Source organism: Barbatula barbatula, assembly GCF_947034865.1.
Source record: "Barbatula barbatula genome assembly, chromosome: 19".
NCBI lineage: Eukaryota > Metazoa > Chordata > Actinopteri > Cypriniformes > Nemacheilidae > Barbatula > Barbatula barbatula.
The window spans coordinates 20,736,263-20,760,586 of NC_136782.1; the positions used below are offsets into that span (position 1 = coordinate 20,736,263).

The 24,324-nt window shown below is 41.5% G+C and overlaps 1 protein-coding gene across 1 annotated transcript; it reads right to left on the minus strand.

Annotated features, from left to right (window-relative positions):
- Nucleotides 1–826: 826 nt before the first annotated feature.
- brwd1 (bromodomain and WD repeat domain containing 1) lies at nt 827–23,611 on the minus strand. Its single transcript, XM_079481837.1, has 42 exons — nt 23,399–23,611; nt 23,236–23,294; nt 23,112–23,141; nt 22,866–22,925; nt 21,354–21,504; nt 21,181–21,279; nt 20,886–21,046; nt 20,572–20,793; nt 20,041–20,141; nt 19,864–19,934; nt 19,680–19,780; nt 19,314–19,354; nt 19,132–19,233; nt 18,895–19,048; nt 17,341–17,475; nt 16,962–17,090; nt 16,650–16,875; nt 16,389–16,571; nt 15,457–15,640; nt 14,605–14,695; nt 14,389–14,529; nt 14,224–14,294; nt 13,781–14,009; nt 13,575–13,691; nt 13,377–13,484; nt 12,490–12,614; nt 12,307–12,389; nt 10,731–10,842; nt 10,588–10,649; nt 10,310–10,465; nt 7,778–7,898; nt 7,541–7,666; nt 7,388–7,457; nt 7,260–7,313; nt 7,049–7,174; nt 6,692–6,844; nt 6,440–6,609; nt 6,196–6,338; nt 4,925–5,059; nt 4,373–4,696; nt 4,129–4,263; nt 827–4,038 (listed from the first exon to the last, which is right to left on the minus strand). Exons 1-42 carry the CDS (start codon nt 23,445–23,447, stop codon nt 2,486–2,488), a joined length of 6,663 nt encoding a protein of 2,220 aa, XP_079337963.1. The 5' UTR covers nt 23,448–23,611; the 3' UTR covers nt 827–2,485.
- Between the last annotated feature and the right edge of the window lie 713 nt (nt 23,612–24,324).

Genomic DNA, 24,324 nt, shown 5'->3' on the forward strand with positions numbered 1-24,324 from the left:
GTTAGAGGTTCTTTTGTTTGATTTGCCATGAAGACAAACTACAGCATATCAAGGAAATGGGTTTCATTGTAGGCTAATATACAAAAAAGACCAAAACAGCACAGTAAAGCAAATACCGACTACAATGTAATCTGTCAGTCATTTTTGTTGTCAGACCTTAAGCTCATATGTTGTATTTTTGTTTTCTTAAAATTATTTGCAAAGTTGAACTTCATTGATACAACTATGCAACATCCATACAACACGTTTTATACGGCAAAATGACATATTTGAATAAAAGGCGAAAGAATCATTTTCTAAAGTTGATACAAATATTGTTTGGCCTGTGTTTTTTGAGCTATTTTCTACACTGAACGAAATGTCACTGGGTTTAATAAACAAAGCAGAAGGGCATGTTGCTTAAGAAATGGAGCTTAGGTCATGCTTGATGTTAATGGCATGCAAAGCCCTCTCCTCCTTTACACGCTTCTCACAGATTTCAAGAGCGGAAGGAAACTCATTCACATACTGCATGTTCAGTCGCTGCTTCGAATAAGATTGAGAAAGAGGTCAAAGATATCATTTCCAGGTCAGGTTGACACCGTGTTGTTTAGGAAACTCACGCATACATTACATACGTGCAGTATAAACGGACGATACAGAACACATCTGATCAGATATAGAGCACATTTCACCACTGTTTAAAGGCTAACAGCCCGACGAGACGGGAATTATATTTTTAGACGAGTCAAGAAATGCGGTTAAATACTCTTATGTAGGCCATGTTATGAAAATCTTACAAAACCGGCACTATTTTGAGAGTTGGGACATACATTACCAGAACATTGCTATAGAAACATTTTAATAGTTGTAGTTTAACTAGTAATACAGTTGAATTGCGTTCCCTTCCAACCGCTATTTGAGGAACGATACTGTATTTTTACACAAGACGACAGAATTCACAGATATTGTTCAAATAAAAGAAAGAGAGAACTGTGCCATGACTCTGGACAAATACCCTTAAATGACTTACAATTGATATTAACTGATAACAATACAAAATAAAATCTACAATTAAAGTAACCTTTGGAAAACTGTAGGACATTAAAGGAATAGTTCAGCCAAAAACGAAAATTCTGGCATCATTTACTCATCCTCAAGTTGTTCCAAATCTCCAAAATGTCTTTGTTCAGATGAACACAAATGACGGTGTTTTTAAGTTACAAACGGTGTTTGGTTACGAGCATTCTTCCAAATATCGGTCTCGGTGTTCAGCAGAACAACGAATTAACAAAGAAAAACACATTTTGGAACAACTGGAGTTTTAAAAAAGGCCACAGAACCAGTTAACTACTAAAGGTACAAGTGCATATCATCCATTTACATCCTCTTGAATGGGACATTCAAAATACATCACTTTTTTATTAAATATTCACAGCCGTCAATGAAGAGTGACAAGCCCTTTCTCAAGCAAAGCGGCTAAAAGGCAGCGAGTCAAGAGCACAAATCAGACCATCCAGAAACAGTATTTTTATTCATAGGAATTCATTCCTTTCCCACTTTTCATTGGCCAACAAGCTGATCATCCTCAGAGAAACTTGTATTAAAGAAGAAGCTTTTACGAAAGACATTAAGCAAAAATGCTAAACTGCGTTACAGAAACCGCGATGCACAATTTAAAGTCTGGGTACAAAAGTTCACGGCTGTTCATAAGTTAAGTCAGACAAGGAATTAATACTGAAAGTACGCAACAGGTCACTAAAACATCTTCCCAATATGAGAAATCACAGTACTTTGCTGCAAGTACTCGTTCGATTTACTGTACTTCGCAAATAGGTACAAAAATCATAGTACATGGCATTGCAATGGAATATAAAAAGAAAGTAATGCTCAACAAAGAAAAGTTTCAATGTACATCTGTTTGCTACAAACCGATTCTCAGAAAACTGAAAAAACATACAAGGAACCAAAACGGGAAACCAAAAAGTTCGATGCGAGGAAGAAATTTTGTACATTTTGGCTCAACAATCCCTCTCCTACAGTGACAATACAAAACGTGAGTGTTCGAGTCCGAGACCATTCATTTATTGTAGTAAAGTGTGTCCAGACGTAAACATAGTTGACCCCTGAGTTTTTTTGAATGCAGAACTAGTGTATAAAATACCTCAATACAGTGTGCCTTTTAGTGCAAGCCAGCAAAAGATGCTCGATTTAACAGTAGAGGTAAATTAGGATAGCACCCAAAGCAGACAATGCCCCTCTATGCAGTCTTTCCTGTTGGTCGAATCACCGAGTGGGGCTGGAGTGAACCAGCGGATGAAACGCATCTCTAGAAATCGCTTCCCTGTCGTTTTTTCATAGAAAATATAAATATCCCTGAATGAAACCGATTCACAGTATATAAACCCGAGGACTCCAGTGCTACTACCATTTTAATTGTGGGCACAATCAAGTGTCTTCAAGGTCTCCAGTTAGTGTCTCTTGCATGGCCAGACTGCCCAGTCCTTCATTCGCTGTCTTGGTAATTCACAGTCCGTTTGCCAGCGTATCTGGTCCGGATGCGCCTAGCCCGTCGCGGATTTCCGTACGACACCTCGCTGTCCTCGTCGGATACATCTCTCTGGCGTTTCCTCAAGCGTGCGGTTCCTCGAAGCGTTCTCTTTGGAGTGCTCCGCGAACCCGAGCTGGTTTCTGATTCAGACTCTTCTTTGCTCTCAGAGCCGCTTTCTTCGTGGCTTTCACTTTGTCTCCGTTTACGGCGGTGGCGCGCCTGATGCTGGGTTTCTCTGGGGAGCTTCTCCTCCGACCGGTGGTCTCGCTTTCTGCGTAACGAACCATTCTCCGATTGACACCCTGATTCGGAGCTGCTTTCAGAGTCCGCCAAACCCTTCCTTAAGCGCTTGGAAGGTTTTGCACTCTTTCGTCGAGGTTCTGAAGTCACGTTTTCATTGCTGACCCGTCTGCCGGTGTCCTCGACGTCTTCATCTGTGGTGCAGCCGCGTTTCCTTTTGGAGTCCCCAGATGGTTTTCTTGCACGGGAGGTGGACCGCTCCTTGTTCTTTTCACACTTGGACCGCATCTCTGCCTCAGAATTGAAGTCTTCATCAGAGTCCTCCATAATGTAGTTCTTCTTCGGAAGATCTCTGAGAGAACTGCGTTTAGAAGTGGCTTTAGTGCAAAGCCTCCTTCTTGGATACGTTTTCTTGTCTTTCTCAGATCCGTCACTCTGTTGCCACTCGTCGGATGAAGTGGCCTCTTTTTTTTCCTCATCGCTCTCTGAACTGGAAACATTCAAGCTTTCATCTCGCTTCTTCCGAACTCTGGATGTCCAACCTGGAGTGTTGGAGGTCGGCTTTCTCTTCCGGAGCGATATTTCCTCGGCATCATCGCTTTGATTCTCTTCATCTTCTGATTTAATCCTCTTCCTGTCCTCAACAGATTTATCTGAACCGGAAACATCGGAACTACCATCACACGTTTTTCTCTGAGCGTTGGACGCCCGCTTTCTGTTCCTGAGCGATCTTTTCTCAGCATGTCCATTCTCTTCAACATCTTCATCTGATTTAATGCGTTTCTGGCGTGCAAAAGGTTTTACTGGAGTGTCACTGAGTTCCTCGGAGTCCTGGGTTGTTGAAGTTAATGCATCCAACGTTTTTTTCTGGATGACATGCAGTTTTGAGACCGAAGCTTGTTCTTGGCATTCTGATGCGAGTTTACTCCTCTTTAGCTCCTTCACCTCCATCTTTCTTCCATTCTGATGAGGGTGCTTTTTAGCTCTGGGCTCTTCATCCTTATCTGAACGTCTGGTCTCCTGTTTGCTTGACTGATGTTTCGGACGTTGGTTTCGGGGGGGGCTTTCATGATCCTCTGCATCGCTGTGATTCCGTTTTTTTAATTTAATGACGGCAGCTTTTGCCGTCATCCTAGTGGGCTTCTGTCTGACGGTATGGTCTTCGTCCGAATCCTCTGCCGAACTTTCATTCAGACTCCGCCCATTATCAGAGTTGTCCTCACTTTCATCGGATTGCCGTTTGCTATGCCCGTTAACCAAAGCAGCTTCTAAAATGTAAAATAAGAACAGTTCGACTTGAATGAAAACTCAAGACTTTATGCTGATGTTCGATAGCATGAAGAGCAAACCAAACGCACCCTTTTTCTCTGCTGTCCGTCTGCATGATCTAAGGCTAGCTCTTCCGCTTCCTTTGCTGTGAGCCGAAGGGTCACTGTCAGCGCTAGCCTCGCTTTTCTCTTCTTCGCTGGCCGAACCTTCACTTTCATTTGACTCTGTGAGAGAACGAAACAAAAAAAACTTGAGTACCATTCCCAATGGGCCACCAAATGTCATTTTCTAACTAAATGGTGATGCATCACACGAGTTGGTATGCTTATGTACCTTCCTGAGATGTGTCGTCTTCCTCAGAATCACCGCTGCTCTGAATAACAGTAGAGCGTTTGCTAGCACGGGTAACGTGCCGCACGCTGCGTCCGCGACCTTCCCCGTCTGAACAGTCTTCTTCATCCAGGGTATCCATGAGTTTCATCTTACTGACCGCTGCCATGGCAGTCTTGCGGGTCCTGGGCCGGCAGCTGACAGAAGACGACGACTCGTTCTCAGAAGCGTCTGAATCTGCCGATGGCTCCTGATCAGAGTCGCTGCAGGGTCTTGACCTCTGACGCTCCTGGCTTCTGCTCAACCCGTTCACCTTTATGTGGCTCTCTAAAATACACAAGACAGACAACCCATGTTGCGCAAGACTGAAATATTACACATATTTTCTTCAAAATATATTTTACTAATACTATTTGTTAGTGGATATTCGTTTATGTACCAGTACATATCATTTGCACACGCAAATGTATTTTCTCTCTCTCAATTGGTAAAAGAAATTGCATTAGAGAAGCAATTTGAAAAGGAAAAGTAATCTCATGTCTCAGACAAACTCACCATGTCTCTGCTTTGCTCCTTTATTTTGTGCCGCTCTCCTCGTCGCTCTTGTCTCTCGCCTGAAGAGACGGGATGACGAAGGCCTCCCGTCCTCTTCAGACTCGCTCGAAGACTGTTTGCTTTCTTGATCAGACCCTACATTGACATAAAAGAGGCACAAGTTGACCTAAGCATAAAATTCCCAATTACTAATGTGTGTTCAACTGAAAAAGAAAATCAAACATCTGCGATGGCATAAAGGTAAGCAAATTATGCAAGAGTTTTATCACCTTTGAGATGTTGTGCCGAAATGTATTAATAACCCTCCCACTCATACTATATAGAACGTACTGTTTAAATGGCTGATAGGTAGGTACTTATTCACATTCAATACATACGATTTCGGATGCAGACAGTTGCTGCATCCCAACCCGCATACTATCCGTCCTAAATAGTATTCGAAAGTAGAATTAGTATGTCCCTAATCGTAGTATGTTTAAAATTTCCATTTTGTTTAGTGTCAAACAAGAAGACCCTGCAGTCGACGGAAATCCGTCATGGCGACGGAGAACTTTACATGGAATATATTTCACTTTTATAAAGTATGCAACTATCCTAAGTTTTGGCCATTTATCAAGAAGATTTATTTGCGAATTTAAAGCACAATAAAAATGAATATACTCCATTATAAGTACATTTACAACTATATTTATGTTTGCTGTAACATTTTACCCCCCAAAAACCTGAATCCATAAAGTAGACATTTTACTTACATTTAATGTGATATATACATTCTTATAGAAGATAAGCTCAGTATATTTGATATAATATAAGTAATGTTAATACACAGGGACAGCCATAACAGAAAAACGCCTTGGCTGTAGTGCATGTTTACCTTGAACAGTTGTGTTTCAGGTGGGTCGTGACCAAAAGTGGGTCGCGGAGTGTACGGTCAGCAACAAAGAACGTAATTCTAAATGTTTTTCTGATGCAAGACTTTTATTTTGAAAGATGTGGGTAAAAGTCCGAGCGAGTGAACGCTCGCTATGCCAATGGGATACAAATTCAACCGTTCAAATATCAGCAAACCGACAACACTATGGCTGATATGCCTTGTCATCACGCTTCGAGTAAGTGCAAAAAGTTGACTTCGGTGAACGTAGCTTGAAACGGATAGCCTGAAGTGCTTCTCCCTTTTGGTCGTTGATGTATGACATGGTATCATCGTTTTTAAGATCCTTTTAAGATCTCACATCAAATGTGTTACAGGCAAAGATCTGAGTTCATCTTACCAGATGAAGATGCGCTGCTCCGCCTGAAGCCGTTCTTTGATTCGTTGACTCTGCGGCGCCCTGACACGCACGCCCTGGCTGAGGTAGATTTGGTTGTAGACGGTTCCAGGTTTTCCTGAGTTTTATCAGTAGCCCTCTTTTGACTACGGCCAGAAAAATACACGTGTCAGGTTATTTGCCATATATCTTCCGTATGCAATCAACTCCATATATTCTCTGTAAGATTTACTGAGCTCGGTCCTACCGTGTGGATTCTTGGCTAAATGGAGCCGAATCCTGATGCTGAAGTTTCTTCCTGAACCTCTGACTGCGCCTGAGCTTCAAGCTACTTTTGACAGCGGACTTGTAGTCGGAAATGATCTTGCGTATTCTCTCCTCGAAAAATGCTGAGAGTCGCAAGGTCATGCTATAAATCTGTCAAACGCACGAGAATATCAACAGTCACGTTCAGCCTGTAAGACCAAGCAAAAAGACATTTGTTTGTCGTTGGAACTACCTTAGACCGTTTGTTCGGCGTGTAGGCTTTAGCGTTGGCAAATATGAGCCTGGTGTCCTTGCAAAGGTCTGTGGGATTTTCATATTTGTCCTCTTCAAGAGTTTGTCGAACACTTCCGAGGTCCATGGGCGTATCAATAATATCAAAGTAGTCCTGAGGTAAACCAAGACAAGGCGTGAAGAACGTTACAATCAGACCTAACGAAAACGACTTTAGATATTGGTCAGAACATCATCAAGTCAGGTTATTGTAGGCGGTCTTATTCTGTGACGCCAGATACCTCAATCTGATCCAATTATACATTTTATCCGTATGTGCTTCTTTGGAATCAAACCCAAGACCCTTTATGAGACTCACAGAATATTCACTCCGATCCACAGGATTCCGGAAAGGTTCAGAGTCCTCACACTGAAACATGTAGTCCAACAGACGCTTGCACTGGTCCTTCCACGCGTCCCTGTCCTGCACGACCTCCAGCGAGGCCTGCCAACATAAGCACATCTTTCACCTGCCCTTTCATTTCATCACACATTGTGACTTCTCAAAACGATTCAACGTGTCACACTACCTGACGAAGTCTCTGTCCGGATGAGGTTCCAGGTGCATCAATGTCATTCAGATCCTAAAAAGCCACATGTAAATCATTCTCACTTCTACTAGACGACACAACAGTCCACAGGAAGAACACAACCTCACCTCATCATCGGAGTCCTCCATGTTTTCCACAGCATTGTAGATCTCCATGATATCCACACAGTGAGGTTTACTGCACACAACGAGACCGTAAGCTCAGTTTGATTTGGGCCGGTCTCTTGAATGCATTCATTTTACGATACGACAAACACTGACCTGATGAACTTCAAGAGAGCATTAGTGATGGTCTTCGCGGAGTCTGCAATCTTGCTACGGGGCTCATTGAAAGTCTTGGCATTTTGTTCAATGTGTTTAACGTCCCAGATCAGTGCGGACAGCCGCCTGAAAGAATCGCGATTCGTTAAAAACAAACCAAAACCAGGCTGCAAAACCACGAAAGCTTGCACCCAAACTCCAAACAGCTACGAGAACAGGTAATGTAAAGGTACACACCTGTAGAAGTTGTGCTTTAACCGTAGTTTGATGGTGTTCAGGTCTGTGGGATATGCGATGACGGCACAGTACGTGGGATACTGAGCAGTGTCGACTGGACCAGAGAAAGGTGCGGCGATGTCTGTTGGACAGAGACGTAAGGGGTCAAGTCACATTTAAGTCCCAGTTTAAAATGATAAATTAACTAGTCTTTAGAGGTATAGTGGCACGGGTCGACATGGATATTAAAGGGAAAGAAAATCGAATAACCAACATCGAAATTAAGAAGCTCTATCCAACGTAATTTTTCAATTCCTTTTCGATTAATCGCCCAGCCCTAATAATGACCCAATTCTGAATTTTGGAAATATCACTTCAAATGACCAAAATGTCACCTAAATAATACTTCATAAAAAAGCGGGATGCTTTGTGAAAGTATAGTATACTAATGTTAAATAAGAGTTAAAAAAAGGTTCATATAAGACCGTGCCTAGATCGGTATGGTAGAGCATTTGTGTTTTAGTAAGGCATTTTTGAATGTCATGTTTCACAGATTTTAAGATAATCCCTATCCAGGAAACCAATCAGGAGCTTGCTCTAGTGAGCGAGCGGCAGAAGCCCCTCCCATGACGTGAATTTGCATCTGTAATGAAGCGAATTTCACATGCGAATGATGCGTGTCCGACAGCGCAAAAGTGTAAAGCGCGATTTACCGCATTTGGTGTGAACACTATTACAGTTTTTACCTCCCCTTGTTAGTGATATGCTCTAGTGCAGCGTTTCTCAAACTGTGGGGCGCGCCGCACTGGTGGGGAATAGAGACGTGGGGCACGCCAAACGGGAGGAAATGTTCCTTTTTATGCCTTATATGGAAACGTGAGATCAAATCCTCCGGAATTTTGTATTCATGGTTACAAATGAAATTGTAGTGAGGTAGGCGGGGCGAGAGCCGGGATGCGAGTGATAACGAGCGTCAGCTGTACGCGCACCAGTCTGGTATCACGGAGGAGATTGTGAAGCATAAGTGGACGAGTGACCGGGCCGTCAGTGAGAGAGGACCGGGCCCGGAAATTGTGTTTGTGTTTTACGTCCTTGTTTATTAAATTTAAGATGTTAAATGTTCGCCGGTTCCCGCCTCCTTCCTTCCCTTCATGGAACTTTGTTACACTGGTGCCGAAACCCAATAGTACGGTGCTCGTACAGCTGACGCTAGTTATCATTCACGCACCGGCCTCGAATACCCAGCTCTTGTCCCACCTACCTCACTACAGAAATTTTTAACCTTTTGAGCGGTACCCGGTTTGGGATATATATGGGATATTATTTCTGTGCCCCTGAGAATACGGTCCCAGATATGAGATTAAGAATGTTCAGTGACTGCCAGATTCAAATTGTGCTTTCGCGCGTTGGTTTGCGCTGAGCCAGAGACGGACGAGCTCAGCGCTGTCATATATCACAACTATGCAGTGTTTTCAACCTAATAATGTTTATTTTAGGTTTCAGCCATTTAAATACACATAAGCACAAGTAAAACAATACATTTGGAGTTTGTAAGATACACACTCATGTCTGTGGACGCAGCAATAACAATCTATTCAAATATAATTTGACGACGTGTGTTATTCACATCAGACAAACATAGTGGAAGTAACTATAAAGTTTACAAGAGTTAAAGTTCTCGGAGTTCACCGGCCACTTTCTTGCATGTATTTCGGGAGAAACTGATGACAGACAAAACTCTCTGAACTGCGTTGCAAAGAAACATGGTGGCACCCGTCTCACGTATAGATCAAGATTATTTATAAATGACCAAACACACTCACTTACACATTTTTGAGAATCAGAATATCAGATAGTTGATGACATGCTAAGCAAGTTTGTGAATATTTTGAAATAAAAAAGGAAATTAAGGCGATCTGTCATAAGGTGTGGCTGCGGTGTGTCACGTGACAAATATGACGCGTCGCCATGGAAACATTAAAGGGGTAATCATTACTAGTCTACATGGAGTCTATATTAAAACAACATTAGATATGAGACCCCGAGAAAAATATAACCTGGAACCGAAGTGCCAAAATAACGTGACATCGGCATATTAATTGTAACGGAACAAACTTTCACGGCCATATTTAAATGTTTTTTTTTACAGATTTCAAAATGGCACGTTTATATATTTTCTATTTTTGAAATTAGTAGTGCACAGCTGCACTTATTTCTCTATTTCATGAAAGTTATTATGACACAGCTGCACTTTTATTTTCTTTATTTTAGAACTTTCTGTTATTTGATGTATATAGTTTGTATTTTAGATACAACTTGTTACTCTGATACTACTTTTTAGTTCAATAAATTGGAACATATAAGCTTGTTGCGCATTTCATTAGCATTGTGTTGGGGCGATGGGGGCAGGTGGGGCTTGAAAATTCCCCCTTGTCTAAAGTGGGGAATGACCAAAAAAGTTTGAGAACCACTGCTTTAGTGGAAGTAGGAAGAGTTCAATCTCAGAAAATAAACTGCTGACTAGAACGAGACTAAGAAAATAAGGCTACTCACCAACAGTGATGAGCTGCTCGATGCCTGCGATAATGCGTGCGCTCGCTTCCTCTCGTCCCCTGACCCCCCATTCACCCTCCTGTGGTTTATACAGGATGTCAATCATCTCTTCAACCGTTCCTGGAACTCCGGCCCCCTCCGACTCCGGCTGTTGAGCTGACATACAAAAAACATTAATTCATTCAGGCTGAAAGCGACCCTTTTGTCAATTTAACACAATGTTGACGTCCTAAATTCCTGAAATATAGAGAACTTAACATAAAAGAACCGTGACGTACCGTCTTCAGGAATAGCTTCCACATCCCAAGGACTCAGCTTTTCTATCTCACCATTATCCCACCTGAAGAAACAGATGTCACAAATACAGTCTAAACCAAAAGACTTACGCCACATCTCAATGAATCAACAAGTTTGGGCTTACTTGACTTTAAAGCACTGAAAATGGCTGTCAGGATACTCCGCCTGATACGGTTCCTGACAAACTATCGTCCCAAACCACCAGGCGTCATCAATCACAGAGCGAAATCGATCACCTACATGAACAGCAAGAACATAACATTTGATTTTCACGTGTACATCACCGCATGAACTGCATGTAAATAAAAATGTAGGGCTGAGGAAGATAACGCCTACAATAATTTAATCGTGCATTAACGCATTTCTTTTAAATTATTTTATTTCGAAAGTCTGTTGCTCACTGGCTCTGAAAGGTACAGACAAACCATGGGTCACAGAAGGGGTGGGATGTTGATCGCTACTGGCTTGGGATGGGCGTCATCATGCGTTTCAACCAATGAGAGCATTTGGGGTTGGCCCAAGACTGCTGAAGCGCGCACATGAACCAGGAACACCAGAACTGAATGGAGAAAGGTACCGAACTCTTACATGGACGTTTTGTTTTAAATCTCTTACAGACGGTGGAGTTTATGACACAACTAGGCCAGGGGTATTCAATTTAAGTTCCAGGAGGTCCGGACAATGTTTTTTCTCTTTTATCAGGCCATTTGTTTTATATTTTGATACATGTATGTATAGGCTCTGCGACTTTAGGGAAATGCCCACTTAATAGAAGTCTGATTATTATTATTATTTGTAAATAACTCAAATTAAAATGCTATATAACAATTAAAATCATAAAAAGAAAACAGAGTTACTAACTACATTAGCCTCTCCAGGCCATTATCACCTTTTCATTTTCATGTCCTTCATAAAATCATCCTACAGAATATTGTGCAAAAAGAAAATCTTTAAGATTTTGGTATTATTCAGTCAATAATTGAGAAATCAATGCTTGAAATTTATCTTTGATGCTTGTTATAATAATCAGTTAGATTATGAGACTTTAGCCTGGGTCTTCACAGGGTTTTAAATGTTTACATGCTGACTAAAGTTTTAAAGGATTTATTAGGCTATGTCTCGCGCTCCTGATGGAACAAAGTAAAGGTCTGGATCCAGACCGTAGTCCGCCTATTGAGGATGACTGAACTAGGCTCTAGAATTGGTTGAATTTTACAAATACTTTTCTTGCCGGCGCGACCAGTTTTTCGTCATTTTTCTATAATTTTTGGCCTTTCTAAATGTTATGTGCAGAACTGTTAGACTGTGCAATTGGCGCATCCAGGAAATGTCATATGCTATGGTACAAAACAGCGTGTTTTGTATGCAGTGTGAGGCTAATGCAGAAAACATGTTTAAACATGCACGCCAAGAGAGACAGAGAGCAAACTACTAAACGGAGTTCTCTTTTACGTCTTTTTACTCTGAAACAGACAAATAAACACAACACTATGTCAAAATTCCCATATAAGCAAGGGTCCATGTGAAATTAGTCAGTTTCATGAACGTGAACAGCTAGGAAACAAAACGAACGCGTCACAGTATATTAGATCCGGATATCTGCATAGAGCGCTCTTAAAGGGGCAGCAGCTTAATAAACATCTCCTTTTATAATGTTTATCAAACAACAAATTTATTTCAAAGTCATGCAGTTGACTTACTCGGCCTCCAGACTCTGTTCCGCGCCTCATCGTAACTCTGATGCAGCACCAGGAAGTCAATAACATCTGGCATATCATGATATCTAAAACAAAAAGCACCGAAACGTTTACTACATTCTTGATGACGTCATCTACATTTCAAAGCATATCTTGGCAATAAAAGAATGTTGATGGACAACTTACTTTATTGAGAAGGACCTGTCTGTTATTTTGCCTGTTCCAGGGTCGATCTGGGTGAGTTTTAAACAGCACAAGGTTGGTGGGCACACTTCATATTTGATCCCTGTTATTTTCACAAACTCTTGGTCCTTTTAGAAAAGAAAAACAGAATTATGAATTTTCAAATGCAGAAATCCATTATTTTGCTATTGTACTTTTCTTTTGGGAAGGGTAGGTTTTATTTAAAGCATTTGGTCATCAGACAGGGTGAGAGATGGTCCTAAGACACTCACAAAGCCTTGATTAGCTTTATCAATAGAGACTCACAAATAATTTGGATTTAATGTAAGGGTGGGCTTAAATCGAGAACGATTTTGCAGGCATCCTCAATCCACTTTTCAATGGAGTCGCTAGGTGCATGTTCAACAACATTCAGCGCTGCACAGACGCATTGGCGTATGACATTGAAGCACAGCGAGAGCTTTGCATGCTTTCGGACATTTTTGTATTATCCTATACATTTTACATAGGTATCTGCATCCCCTGGGATCCAACCCACAACCTTGTGTTGCTAACGCAATGCTCTTACCACTGAGCTACAGGAAAGCTGTGCTACTTTGTACCTTAGCCGGGAAAATTATTGTATTCTGCAGGCGGCAAAACATATTTATTTCAGTTGCAAGATTAAGCGCTTAACTCGTTTGCGCTGTCGGTCCTTCTGCTTCATAAATGTGCCTCTTACACCCGCGCATTAGGCAATATATTACGCAATATAACATTTCTGCACATTACATTTATAATATATGCAAAAATGTATATTGTTCAGTTTGGCAGTAGTGCCGGTGCAACCATTAAGAAAAACTTAATATGCGAGCATATGGTACTATGAGCCCTATGCCAGAAAATCTTACTCTCAACTCCATTTTCTTCCACGGCTGTTTCTCGAGATTAATGGGGTAGAGGTTACTCCTACAGACGGCATCCAAGTACGCCTCGTGACCCTGCCGAAAATAGATGACCTGTGAAGAGAATCAGAGACAGTGGGACATGAAACGCACACATTCAGCAAAGGCGTGTCAACAGTAACGACAAGCGAAACGCCACAGCACCTCGTCTCCCATCTGAGGGACAAAGGGCGACTTTCTGGGAATGACGTCGGTGATCCACGCTGAGGGACGGAACTCGTTTGACACCTCTCTGTTAATGGGCGGCCTTGGTTTCGGGCGCTGCTTTTCCCAGAGACAAGATATAAAAAAAAATTATTATTAAATCATTTTATACAGTAATTTCACATCAGAACTTTTTCAAAACTCACCTTTGGTGTTTTGCTTTTGGCCTTCTTGTGTTTCCGGGGGGAAGACGTCTGTTCCTCTTCGTCGAGAGTCTGTTCCTCATCCACTGCATCTTCGTCCTCCTCCTCTTCTTCCTCGTCCTCGGAGCTGCTGATCCTACGGCAAGCACGCCTTCGGGATGACGGAGATGAAGGAGGCCGCAGACTGATGCCTGCGTCTGCCGTCCAGTCTGAACAATCACTGGAGGAGTGGCTTCAATTTTGAAACAAGAAATTATTCACAATGAAAACATGTTAAAGGCGACAACCTTGGATATAACAGATTATGAATGATCAATAAGTGTATTGTGTCATATTTTCACAATCCTTATGGTGTGTCAAATTCATTGAACTCTTCAGCTGTAATTTCGGCATATTAGATGCCTCTAGTGGCGTAGAAATGACACAACACTTGGCAACAGTGTTACCTTGAGCTATCGCTTCTCCACTCGTCGTCATCTTCAGAGGAATTGACATCACTTCCCTCCTTTTCAGTGTCCTACGGCAACAACACAAATCACTAATGACATGACAAATGTCGATGGCAGGTATAACACAGCTTGCCAAAAAAAAAAAAAAAAACGACACTTCACCTCAGAAGAGGCCGTCTCCTCCCCTTCCTCACAGAACATATCAATGAACTCTTCAACCAGTCTCTCTTTATGCTCCGAGGTCTTCTGACGTTTGCGTGACTGCGTACGCTTGATGCACGGCCCCTCGTCGTCCGAATCATCCTACGATCAAAACGATCTGACTTTAGCGAGCGGTAACCCAACATAAAAGACGTGGATCCAGAGCTGTAACCTTACCCTGAAAGTTGCATGGGTCACTCTCCGCTTCTTTGTGTTGTAAAGGGTCACCTCCTCCTCGCCCTTGACAGCTCTAGACGACTCCTGGGCCCTGAATGAACCAACGGCACGGTTACACTGATTCCGTGACTATGTTAGGAAGAAATGGTAGCAACCCTTCAACTGATTTAAAGGGATAGCTCACCCAAAATTGAACATTCTGTCATCATTTTGTTCTGTTGAACACAGAAGACGACATTTTGAAGAATGTAGGATAGCAAACAGTTCTGGGGCACTTTTGACTACCATTTTTGTTCTTCAAGGGATGCACGATAAATTATCGGCAGATAAAATGTCATCTTTATAGTAATCGGCCGACATATAATAGCCGATAAATCATAAATATTTCCCTGGGGTATAACTTCTACAGCTGCACGCTTCTCACAGTGCAGTACTCTTTCTGTAGTGATCATTCACTTACTGCTATTAGCAAAACACAGTTGACCTAGGTAGAGTTTGTAGATATTTATGAATGTGTAAATTATAGAAACAAAAGCATAGTTTAAAGCCGACAGCTGTCTGAATTCGGGATGGGCGATATTATATCGTTTGCAATACACCGGAAGAAATTCTCCCCACGATAGAAATGAAGAGCCTGTTTGATTTGGGGAACGTTTTACTTTTTCATTAATGTTTCACTAATGTTGGAGGCGAGATCTGTCTGGTCATAAGCGTTCTTCCAAATATCTTTCTCTGTGTTCGTCATAACAAAGACATTTTTACAGATTTGGAACAAATCGAAGGCGAGTAAATGAATGAATTTTCATTTTGGGTGAAGTATCACTTTAAGAGGGAACGGAATAAGAATCTCACTTGTAGCTGCTCGTCGTAAGCTCAGGCACGACCACCCTACGTCTCCAAGCCTGAAGGTCTCTCTCAGTGGCCATCTGGCTGCGAGGTGCATTCTGGTGCATCTGTCGCACACCCTCCACTTGACCACTGCGACGTAAGCCCACATTAGGAGGAGACTGCACCCCAATGCGATCGTTCACAGACACTGTTCAAAACAATTCATTAATATATACTGTATATACACATCAGATTTGATTATACATATCAATTAGTCGCAGTATATTGGCTTTTAAAAACCCTGGTTTATAATATAGGTTTGTTTTATGCCATACCAGCTTCCACGGCGAGAACATTTTTGTCTATGAAATGATAAATACCTAATTTAATAAAGGATTAAACTGTATAAAAACTTTTTCCTCGCACAATCTACTAAAATATAGAGTGTCTGACAATGAGGACATGTTGGAGGGTCTTCTTGTATTAAAAACGTTTACAAAAATACTATTTGGTTTCATCGGTTTTGAAAAAATTAAATCTTTTGTTTCCAACACTAAGGTTGATTTCATGTAGTTTATTCATAGCAGTAGGTCTCACTTTGTTAATCATTTGTTATTAAAGGGATAGTTCCCCAAAAATCCTGTCATTATTTCTCACACCCTCTTGTCATTTCAAACCTGTATGACAAAAGATATTTTGAAAAATGGCAGCAGGGGAACCCTTTGACTTCTATTGTATGGACACAAAACCAATGCAAGTGAATGTCTGCCAACGCTGTTCGGTCAACAGCATTTTTCTAAATATCTTCTTTTGTGTTCTGCAGAAGAATGAATGTCATACAGGTTTGAAATGCCATGAGAGTGACTGAACTCTCATTTTTGGGTGAACTATCACTTTAACATAGGAATGTATTAATGGTTTCATGTCTACAAGTTTTAAGGTCTATGTTCAGGCACCTCTGCGGGGAGTACCGGGCTCTGGAACGCGGGCAGGGACAGGGACAACCTCTGCACGAACGGTCACCCGCCTGTCCTGGTTTTCCTGAAGCTGACGGATGGCGTCATCCAGAATGTTGTGGCGAGGTTCCTCGCTCTCGGCGTGCTGCTGACTGATAACCTGCTCCACAACCTCACCATCACCTGAAATTAAGCCAGAGAGATCAGAAAGTGTTCAGCTTTTCACTGAACTACTGATGCTTTAAAACATGGGCCTCTTACTCATAGCGACATAGCCCAGCTGAGGAACCAGATGCTCGTCTGCGATGTTCTCCCTTCCAGGCACCAGTCTTTGAAACCTGGGAGGATGAGGGTTCCCATCGACGTCCACTAGGAATGGAGACGGCATCAGGTGTGGGGCCTGCTGAGTCTGTTCATCCAGAACAAACCCGTTGGAGTCCCGGATCAGCGGCCGGTAATCCGTGTGAAAGAACACTTGGTCTGGAAGCTGAGAAGCGTTTTGGATGGATAAATGATATGCAGTTAGAAGTTGCTTCAATCATCTAATAGCTTGACTTCATGAATCCTACAAACCTTTTCATAAGGCTTAGAGCTCCCGAAGCCGAAGATAACCAGATGTCCGTGAGAGTCCGTACACGCGAAACGATGGCCATCAGGAGTGAACTTACAATCAAACACTGCACCGTGTCCTTGACCTTCAATCTACATAGAAGAAACTGAATTTAGACCTTAGGGGAATCCGTTTTATAACTAAAATGACAAAGTCTAATTGAACGCCAAATTTCTTTAAGTTGAAATCGGTCATCAATGTTGAAAACCATCTCCTTACTAAAGTATGTAAACTTCACGAGACACGTGTATTACTATTATCCATGTGTTTAGGGTTGTTCTTTCAATCATAAACATCATTAGGACACTCTTGGGTATGTGCAGGTCCTGGAAGTAATTTTACCATATTGAAGTAATGAAGCGTTTTGGTGCCTCTGATGAGGTCCCATATGAAGACATTTCCATCATGACCAGCAGACAGCATGACCCTCGGGTCATAGGGATGAGGCTCCAAAACAAATACCTCTGCTTCATGACCCTGCGTCAAGAAAAATACAAATGACCTTTGTTGATCATACAATTGTGTTTAACCTCTGACCCAAGACCGTGAGTGTGTTCAATGTCACAACACACACATATACCGTAACTAGTGATGCACTGAAATGAGAACTGTGGGCCAAATAGATTCCAAAAATCACTTTAAATAAAAAATAAAATGTAATACAATCATTTCAAACACACTAAAACCACAAAAATAAAGGAGAACATTTTAAAACGATATACAAAATATATTATAATGTCTAATTGCAACACAATATAACTTTTTTGCCAATCATCTAAATGTTGTTTTTAGGGATGCTACGATCCTACTTTTTCCTTTTCCAATCGGAATGCCTGGATTCTGATTATCCGCCGATACTAGGGGTGTAACAATACACTCAGCTAACGATACGATACACATTACGATATTTTGCACTAAATTAAAATAGGAAACAAATTCAAATTACATTATGCAAAATATTTACGATTTCAGTAACTTGTTTGTTCCACATACAACTTGATCAATCATTTGAACATTTCAAGGCTTAACTGAACCTTCTGTACTTCAGGTTTGTCACTGAAAAAATGTGCAATTTAACATGAAATTAAGAACAGTGTCAATTTTGACAGCAAATTTTGATTTAGTCTTTTGATTAAAATGCTATTTAGTCTTAGTCATTTTATTTACTTTACCTTAGAATTAAACGAAACCAAGTCATTACCTTTATTTTTGGATATGCTACTGGATACGCATTGTTGCGACAGCGAATATTAGACCATGAATGCCATATACATACCAGTTCGATCAGTCTCATTTTGACTCAATTGACTCGTTCGTTCAGTGAAGGGCGTATTCATTCACTACATTTAACCAATGAAACGCTATTGGCTCATGTCTTTGCTTGAGACAGTAATGAATGGGATTAAATATCTTTCAAAAAGACATTACAAAAACTATTGCATTTCTTCAATCATACAAATGACTCAATCTTTAGCATGTCATTCAATCTTTTAACATGCAGTACGCCTCACTTCTCTAATCGGAACAGCGCTGGTTTCTATTGATTTACTTTATGTTGCAGATCACGTTATGCAGCAGCTCACGTTAGCGGATAAATCAACATTGGCATATACAAACGTTAGTTTCGGGGTGACTCGCATGCAGTCACGCTTCAAGTTTGCTGTGTTTTACCAGCGATTGTGAAGGAAAAGAAGATGGTATATTTACTAGTTCAAGCCTTTGTGATGATGCGCTTACATGATCTAGAGAGAGAGTGTGAGCCCGAGCACTGACGAGAGAGAGGCGGGCGCCGGATATTTCGGCCAAAAACGATGCCATTTTCAAATGCCAGCCAAAATTTCAGTGCATCACAACATATAAACCAAATACTTTCTGTACAATTAACTAAAGCCTTACTTTTAAAACATGAAGCAACTGTCCGGTATATGAATTCCAGACTTTGAGGAGATGATTGTTAACAGCAGTAATGACAGTGTTGTCGTGCCGGTCCCAGGACACCATGGTGACTTTGGGTTTGACGAAACTTTCATCCGCTGTTAAAGGTGCAGACCTACAGGGAACATGCAGGGAGACGCTACAATAATCTGCATTGTCAATTCAATATTTCTTCGAGATTGCTAGATGCTTTCCTACCCTGGAAGAGTGGCAGACATGTTCAATAAAAGACTCTTCCACTGATGTCTCTGATGTAGCCGCCATATACGAGCTGTGCCATCTCGACTGCCGCTCACAAACCTGAGAGAGAAAGCGAGAGACACGTTACCAAGAAACATACAAAACACTTAAGAGGTTTTGAAGTAAACCGTTAATAATACCTTTCTCCAGAATGACAGAACTGAATGCTGTCCACCTTGTCCTGCAAATGAAAAGTGAACATTATTACGAAGCATTTCACATTTATTCACAATAAAAATGTATAAAACCCCTCCCACTCTGCCGTAGTTATTGACTATTTTCAATTCAAATGCGCTACATCAAAACCAGAAGCCCAACGGCAAAAGACACAAAACATTTCACTAATATTTATGTGCCATAGCTTCAATCAGAAGATTTTTGGGTGAGCGATCCCTTTGTACATTGTCTTTTTTTCACTAAAGAAAGTCACACAACTAAGGGAAACTAAACAAAGACCAAATGTTAATTTATCGTATGAACTATTCCTTTTATTTGGGAGCACTTACAGTGTGCGAGTCAAGCTCTGCTAGTTTTTCTGGACCACCACTGCCCACATAGTATATCCTGATGACATCATCTGTACTTCCTGTGGCAAGGAACATGCCACCTGAACGTGAAAACAAACAATTTTTTTTTTAAATAATGCATCTACATCTGGAGAGACTACTTGAGATCTTTAGTTAGTCTTACCAGGGCTGAAAGAAGAACAGACCGTTTGCACACCAGGTCTCGGCCTCTCGGTGAATTTGTGTGGCCGGTCGCTAATAAACATTAAAGAGAGAAAGTCTTACTTTTAACAAACTGTTACGCATGCATCACAGCTGATGAAAGTGCACGACTTTTTTTAACGTGGTGAAGAATACTCACTTAAAACTGTTGCTATGAACATCCCACTGCCAGAAACACACGGTTGCATCCGTTCCTGTGGAAACCATGTACCTTTTGAAGCCCTTGACAAACGGAGAGAACTACAAACAGAAAGAGGAAGTAGAAATGAACACCTAAACTGTTAGAGCAAGTGAAGCGCAGAGCCACACCAACTGAAACAAAAACACTCTCTGCCAAAAGCAAATGTGAGTTCATATTAATACGACGTTTTATCTTTTAATTAAATGTCATACTTGTTTCATTTAGAAAGTAAAACGTTTTCTGTAACGCTACTGTGACACAATGCATTGTGAAAAGCTCTTAAAGAAATTAAGCTGAATTTGGCTCACAGTAGACTGTTCAGGCCACAGGTTTTGCTTATAGGTCTTGTGCCCTGATACTCGATTGGTCCATTACGTTTTTCTTACTAGGTTTGCAATCTTTATTTTTGTCTTGGAACACCATTTTTTATTTTGCAGCTATGGCTCAACAAAGCATGAAACAGAAGCTTAAGTCATACTGCACAATCACCTGTAAAGAGGTAATAGATCCACTGTGGCCCTGCAGGACTGCCATCGGGGCACAGGTTCGAAGGCACCAGACACGAATAGTTTTGTCGCAGCTTCCCGCCGCAATAAGGGTATTCTCAAAGTTAACGGCGAGATCAGATATCTCGGCGTGATGTCCTCTGAGCGTTGAGTGAAGCCTCCCATCAAAAGAGGACCAGATCTTCACCAAGGCATCATCGGAACCCTGAACGTCAAAGAAACACAAATCATGTCTGCTTCATTAACATCGACAAAGAGTTGAATCCCATGCAGCTTCTTAGAGATTTCGCTGCTCACCGTAAAAATCCTGGAACCTGTTCGATCAAATGCGATACAGTATACGGCAGACAGATGTCCCAGAATCCTCCTGTGCATCCTCATGTGTTGATAATTGCTAACGGGGTTGATAGAGCTGAAGCGCTGAGCTCCTGTGAGCTCTCTGCCACGGCACACCCCCACTAAAACAAGACACTGTAAGTCACTTTGGAAAAAGGCATCACCCAAATGCATTCATTTGTATTAAATTATCTCTTAAGAAAAGAAACATTCAATTAAAAGGTTGCGTTCTTGTGTAAGTTTGTAAGGTGCTCACCTATATTTGGGGCATCCCTGCAGCTTAAAGGCCTCTCCGGTGGTCGCCCCCTGTGAAGGGCCGCGAATGTGGAGGCTTTCCAACTGCTATTGCCGCAGTCTAGAGATGTCGAGGGGCAGATATTAGTGAAATGTAGGCACAGACGACTGGGCTCATACAAAACACGGTCTCACCTTTTGATGTTCGCAGTAAGGAGTGTTTGCCAGCTCCCAGTAGAGAGTGCACTCCCTGCACACCAGACGGAGCCTCCCGGTCCAGAATCGGTCCGATCTGCTTGCATATCTGCAGCAGGTGATCTGGCGCGATATGCCTGTTGGCTGCAACCTTAAAAAATAAAGAAAGTTTGAGAACCACACGTGTAAACATTCTTGTAATTTTTGTAATGATGTTTTGTAACATCTCCTCTATGTGCTATGATTGGACAGTTAACCAGTGCGTAGTAATTGGTCAAATACTGTAAGCGTGTGACGGAAATGTAACACCTGTACAATTGAAGAGGACCTGGGGTACGTCCACCTTACTTGCATTAACATTTTGGCAGTCTTAGTCAAATCATACCACGAAACGATGAAGATTTGTGGGGGTGAGGTTACACGAGGCGTTTCAGGCAGGTGTAGGTGAGCATTTGATTTTAGATAGAATCCATTATTTTTTCCCGACACTTTCCTTTTTGCAATTTTACGCATCTAATACATGCTTGTGCAACTTGTAACAAACCAAAGACACAGAAAAAGCTGTATTCGTGCCGTATGACCCCTTTAAGATACAAATTCCCTCATGTCGACACATTAAATCTCACTGGTTCTTGCACGTCTTGGGGCATGCTATCATATGACAACAAGACCCCGGAGCACCGATGATATTCAAAGTTAACAACCACATATTAATTTATCTTATCGCTTAGTAAATATCAAATATGAATCGTTTTCTCTTGCAACTATCACTTATTTTTAAATCATTTATAAACCCATTGGAGTTGTATGGATTACTTCTGCGACAGATGCACGAGCTTTTTGGAACAACAGATGACACAAAAGCATTTGAATGTTAATGTTATAATAAAATGTTCATGTTCGGTTGAAAGAAAGTCAGTCATAAACATCTAATGGCATAGTGCAGAGTAAATTATACAAGATTTTTTTTTGTGTAACTATAGATTTTTAAAATCTGATTAATTGAATCCCCAAATAAAGCATCCATTACTATAAGTACTGTTAATTGTAATACACTTTCCGATCCTGAAGCGACTGAGCAGCGGTCATGACCCTTCAAAAACATCAATAAAAGGTCCGTCTCGCGTGCAAGGAGTTTATGCAAAACAAGCCAGCTCATCAGCCAATCACAGCGCGGGTCACATGCGAAATAAAAAGCCGACTGCGAGTTCCCACCGCCGATTGGACGGTTCAACAATATGACGTAGCCGCAAGCCAAAGAGGCCCCACCCTAACTGCGATAGAGCGCTGAATAATAGGAAACAGTCAAAATAACAATAATCGCGCAGCGTTGAGCGTAATAACAACAAACATCCATCCTTAACGAAGTTTAACAGATATATTAAGGTCACACAGCACACGGCAAAACATTTTACGGTCGCGTCTGTCGTTTAACGTACTTTTATCGGCCAACAAAACAAACATGTGCGAGAATAAAACACGCCAAGCATACGCTCCAGAAATAACACTTACCAAATCTTCAAATGATCGAGGATGCTCGCTTCCTTTCCAATCCAACCGGCGCGGAAGGAGCTATCAAAAAGTAAACCGGGTAAATAAGGGCGAAAACAGAGCGACTAAACCAAATACAATTTGCATATCAAAACCTCGATATAATGCGATATGGTAAAGCAATATTCATCCACATCTCGGTCCAAATAGGAAGCATAACGTTACACACAGACACAGCGTTAAAGGTTGACGAATCGTACCACACACCTGATTTTCTTCCAGCTCACACACGAGAGCCTGCAACAGATGATAATGACCTCCATCAGTTCTCCCATCCACATTATTTTACAGTCGATGTTTATAAAAGTATCAAAGACCGAAGACAACTCACCTCTGCCGCTTTCCGACACGGCCCCGTGCTAAGAAAGCGCGATATCAAATAGTACAACTCTGAGAAGAAACATCGCGAGGTCGTTCGTTATTCGATACACGATTAATAAACTACAAAAGTGCCTCAGAATAATATTTCTCAAGTGTTACTTTTCGTGCCTTACCCGATTCAAGGGGCGAAATACTCCCGTTTCTGGCCGCGGCATCGGCCATGTCTCGATATACGTGTTATTTTGTACCGGAACTTGAAGTACAGTTTGAGAGTTAAATAATTTATTTAATTAATGTCGATCGTGCACTCCGTGCCCCTCCGCGATTGCTCCCGCTTTCTGTTCGGCCAGTTTTCGGTCGCCATTGAACGTATGAGGCCTGAGCTCGGAGCTACTTCCGCCCAAACACCGGAAGCGGGGGGAGGGGTGCAGCTCCGTCTCGTTCGGCAAAACAGAAGCCACGCGGGTGTAACGCGACAGCTGTAAGCGTTGTTATCTCATTGTACCGAGACAAGAAACGCACGTCGGCGTTTATCGAACGACATATTCTTCGCAGCGTTGGGAAAAAACGCGTTTGTGCGCGAACGGCGCGTTCGTGACGTCACTCCGAATGGCGACCGCATAGCCGACCGTCTCTTTTGTTTCCAGAAGACGCGGAGACACGACACGATTTGTAATTTTGACACGCTTGTGTTAATAATAGTGTTTGCGTTTTTCACACAACAGTCCACCGACAAACACCCTTTGATATATTAACTTCGACACGACTTATCATTATGCAGACGCAAACCCCATCAACGTGTTAATCTTTTAATGGTTACATGGCTAAATGGCTTTAGATGATGTCATGACAATTCAATAAAAACTTTAATATCACTTATAGAATTATGTTGGGCAAATAATCAGGTTGTTTTTGACTGAGAGCTTTTTTGAACGTGGACAATAAAATGATTTGCTGTAAATAATCCAATACTATTTATATCCATGAGTGTAATCAGACTGATCCTTTTAGATTTTCTCAAAAAAGTGCTTTAGTTTTTTATAAATGTTTAAGTGAAAGATAAGGATTGCAGTAAAGGTCACCGAGAGACAAAATGTTT

What these genes read in the sequence shown, in the direction of transcription:
- brwd1 (XM_079481837.1), bottom strand. Translation starts at nt 23,447, where the DNA reads ATGGCCGATGCCGCGGCCAGAAACGGGAGTATTTCGCCCCTTGAATCG. An exon ending in AGTTGCTTCATGTTTTAAAA is followed by an intron (nt 17,476 to 18,894) that starts GTAAGGCTTTAG and finishes TTCTTGACGCAG; the next exon opens with GGTCATGAAGCAGAGGTATT. An exon ending in TGGAGGACTCCGATGATGAG is followed by an intron (nt 7,314 to 7,387) that starts GTGAGGTTGTGT and finishes GTGGCTTTTTAG; the next exon opens with GATCTGAATGACATTGATGC.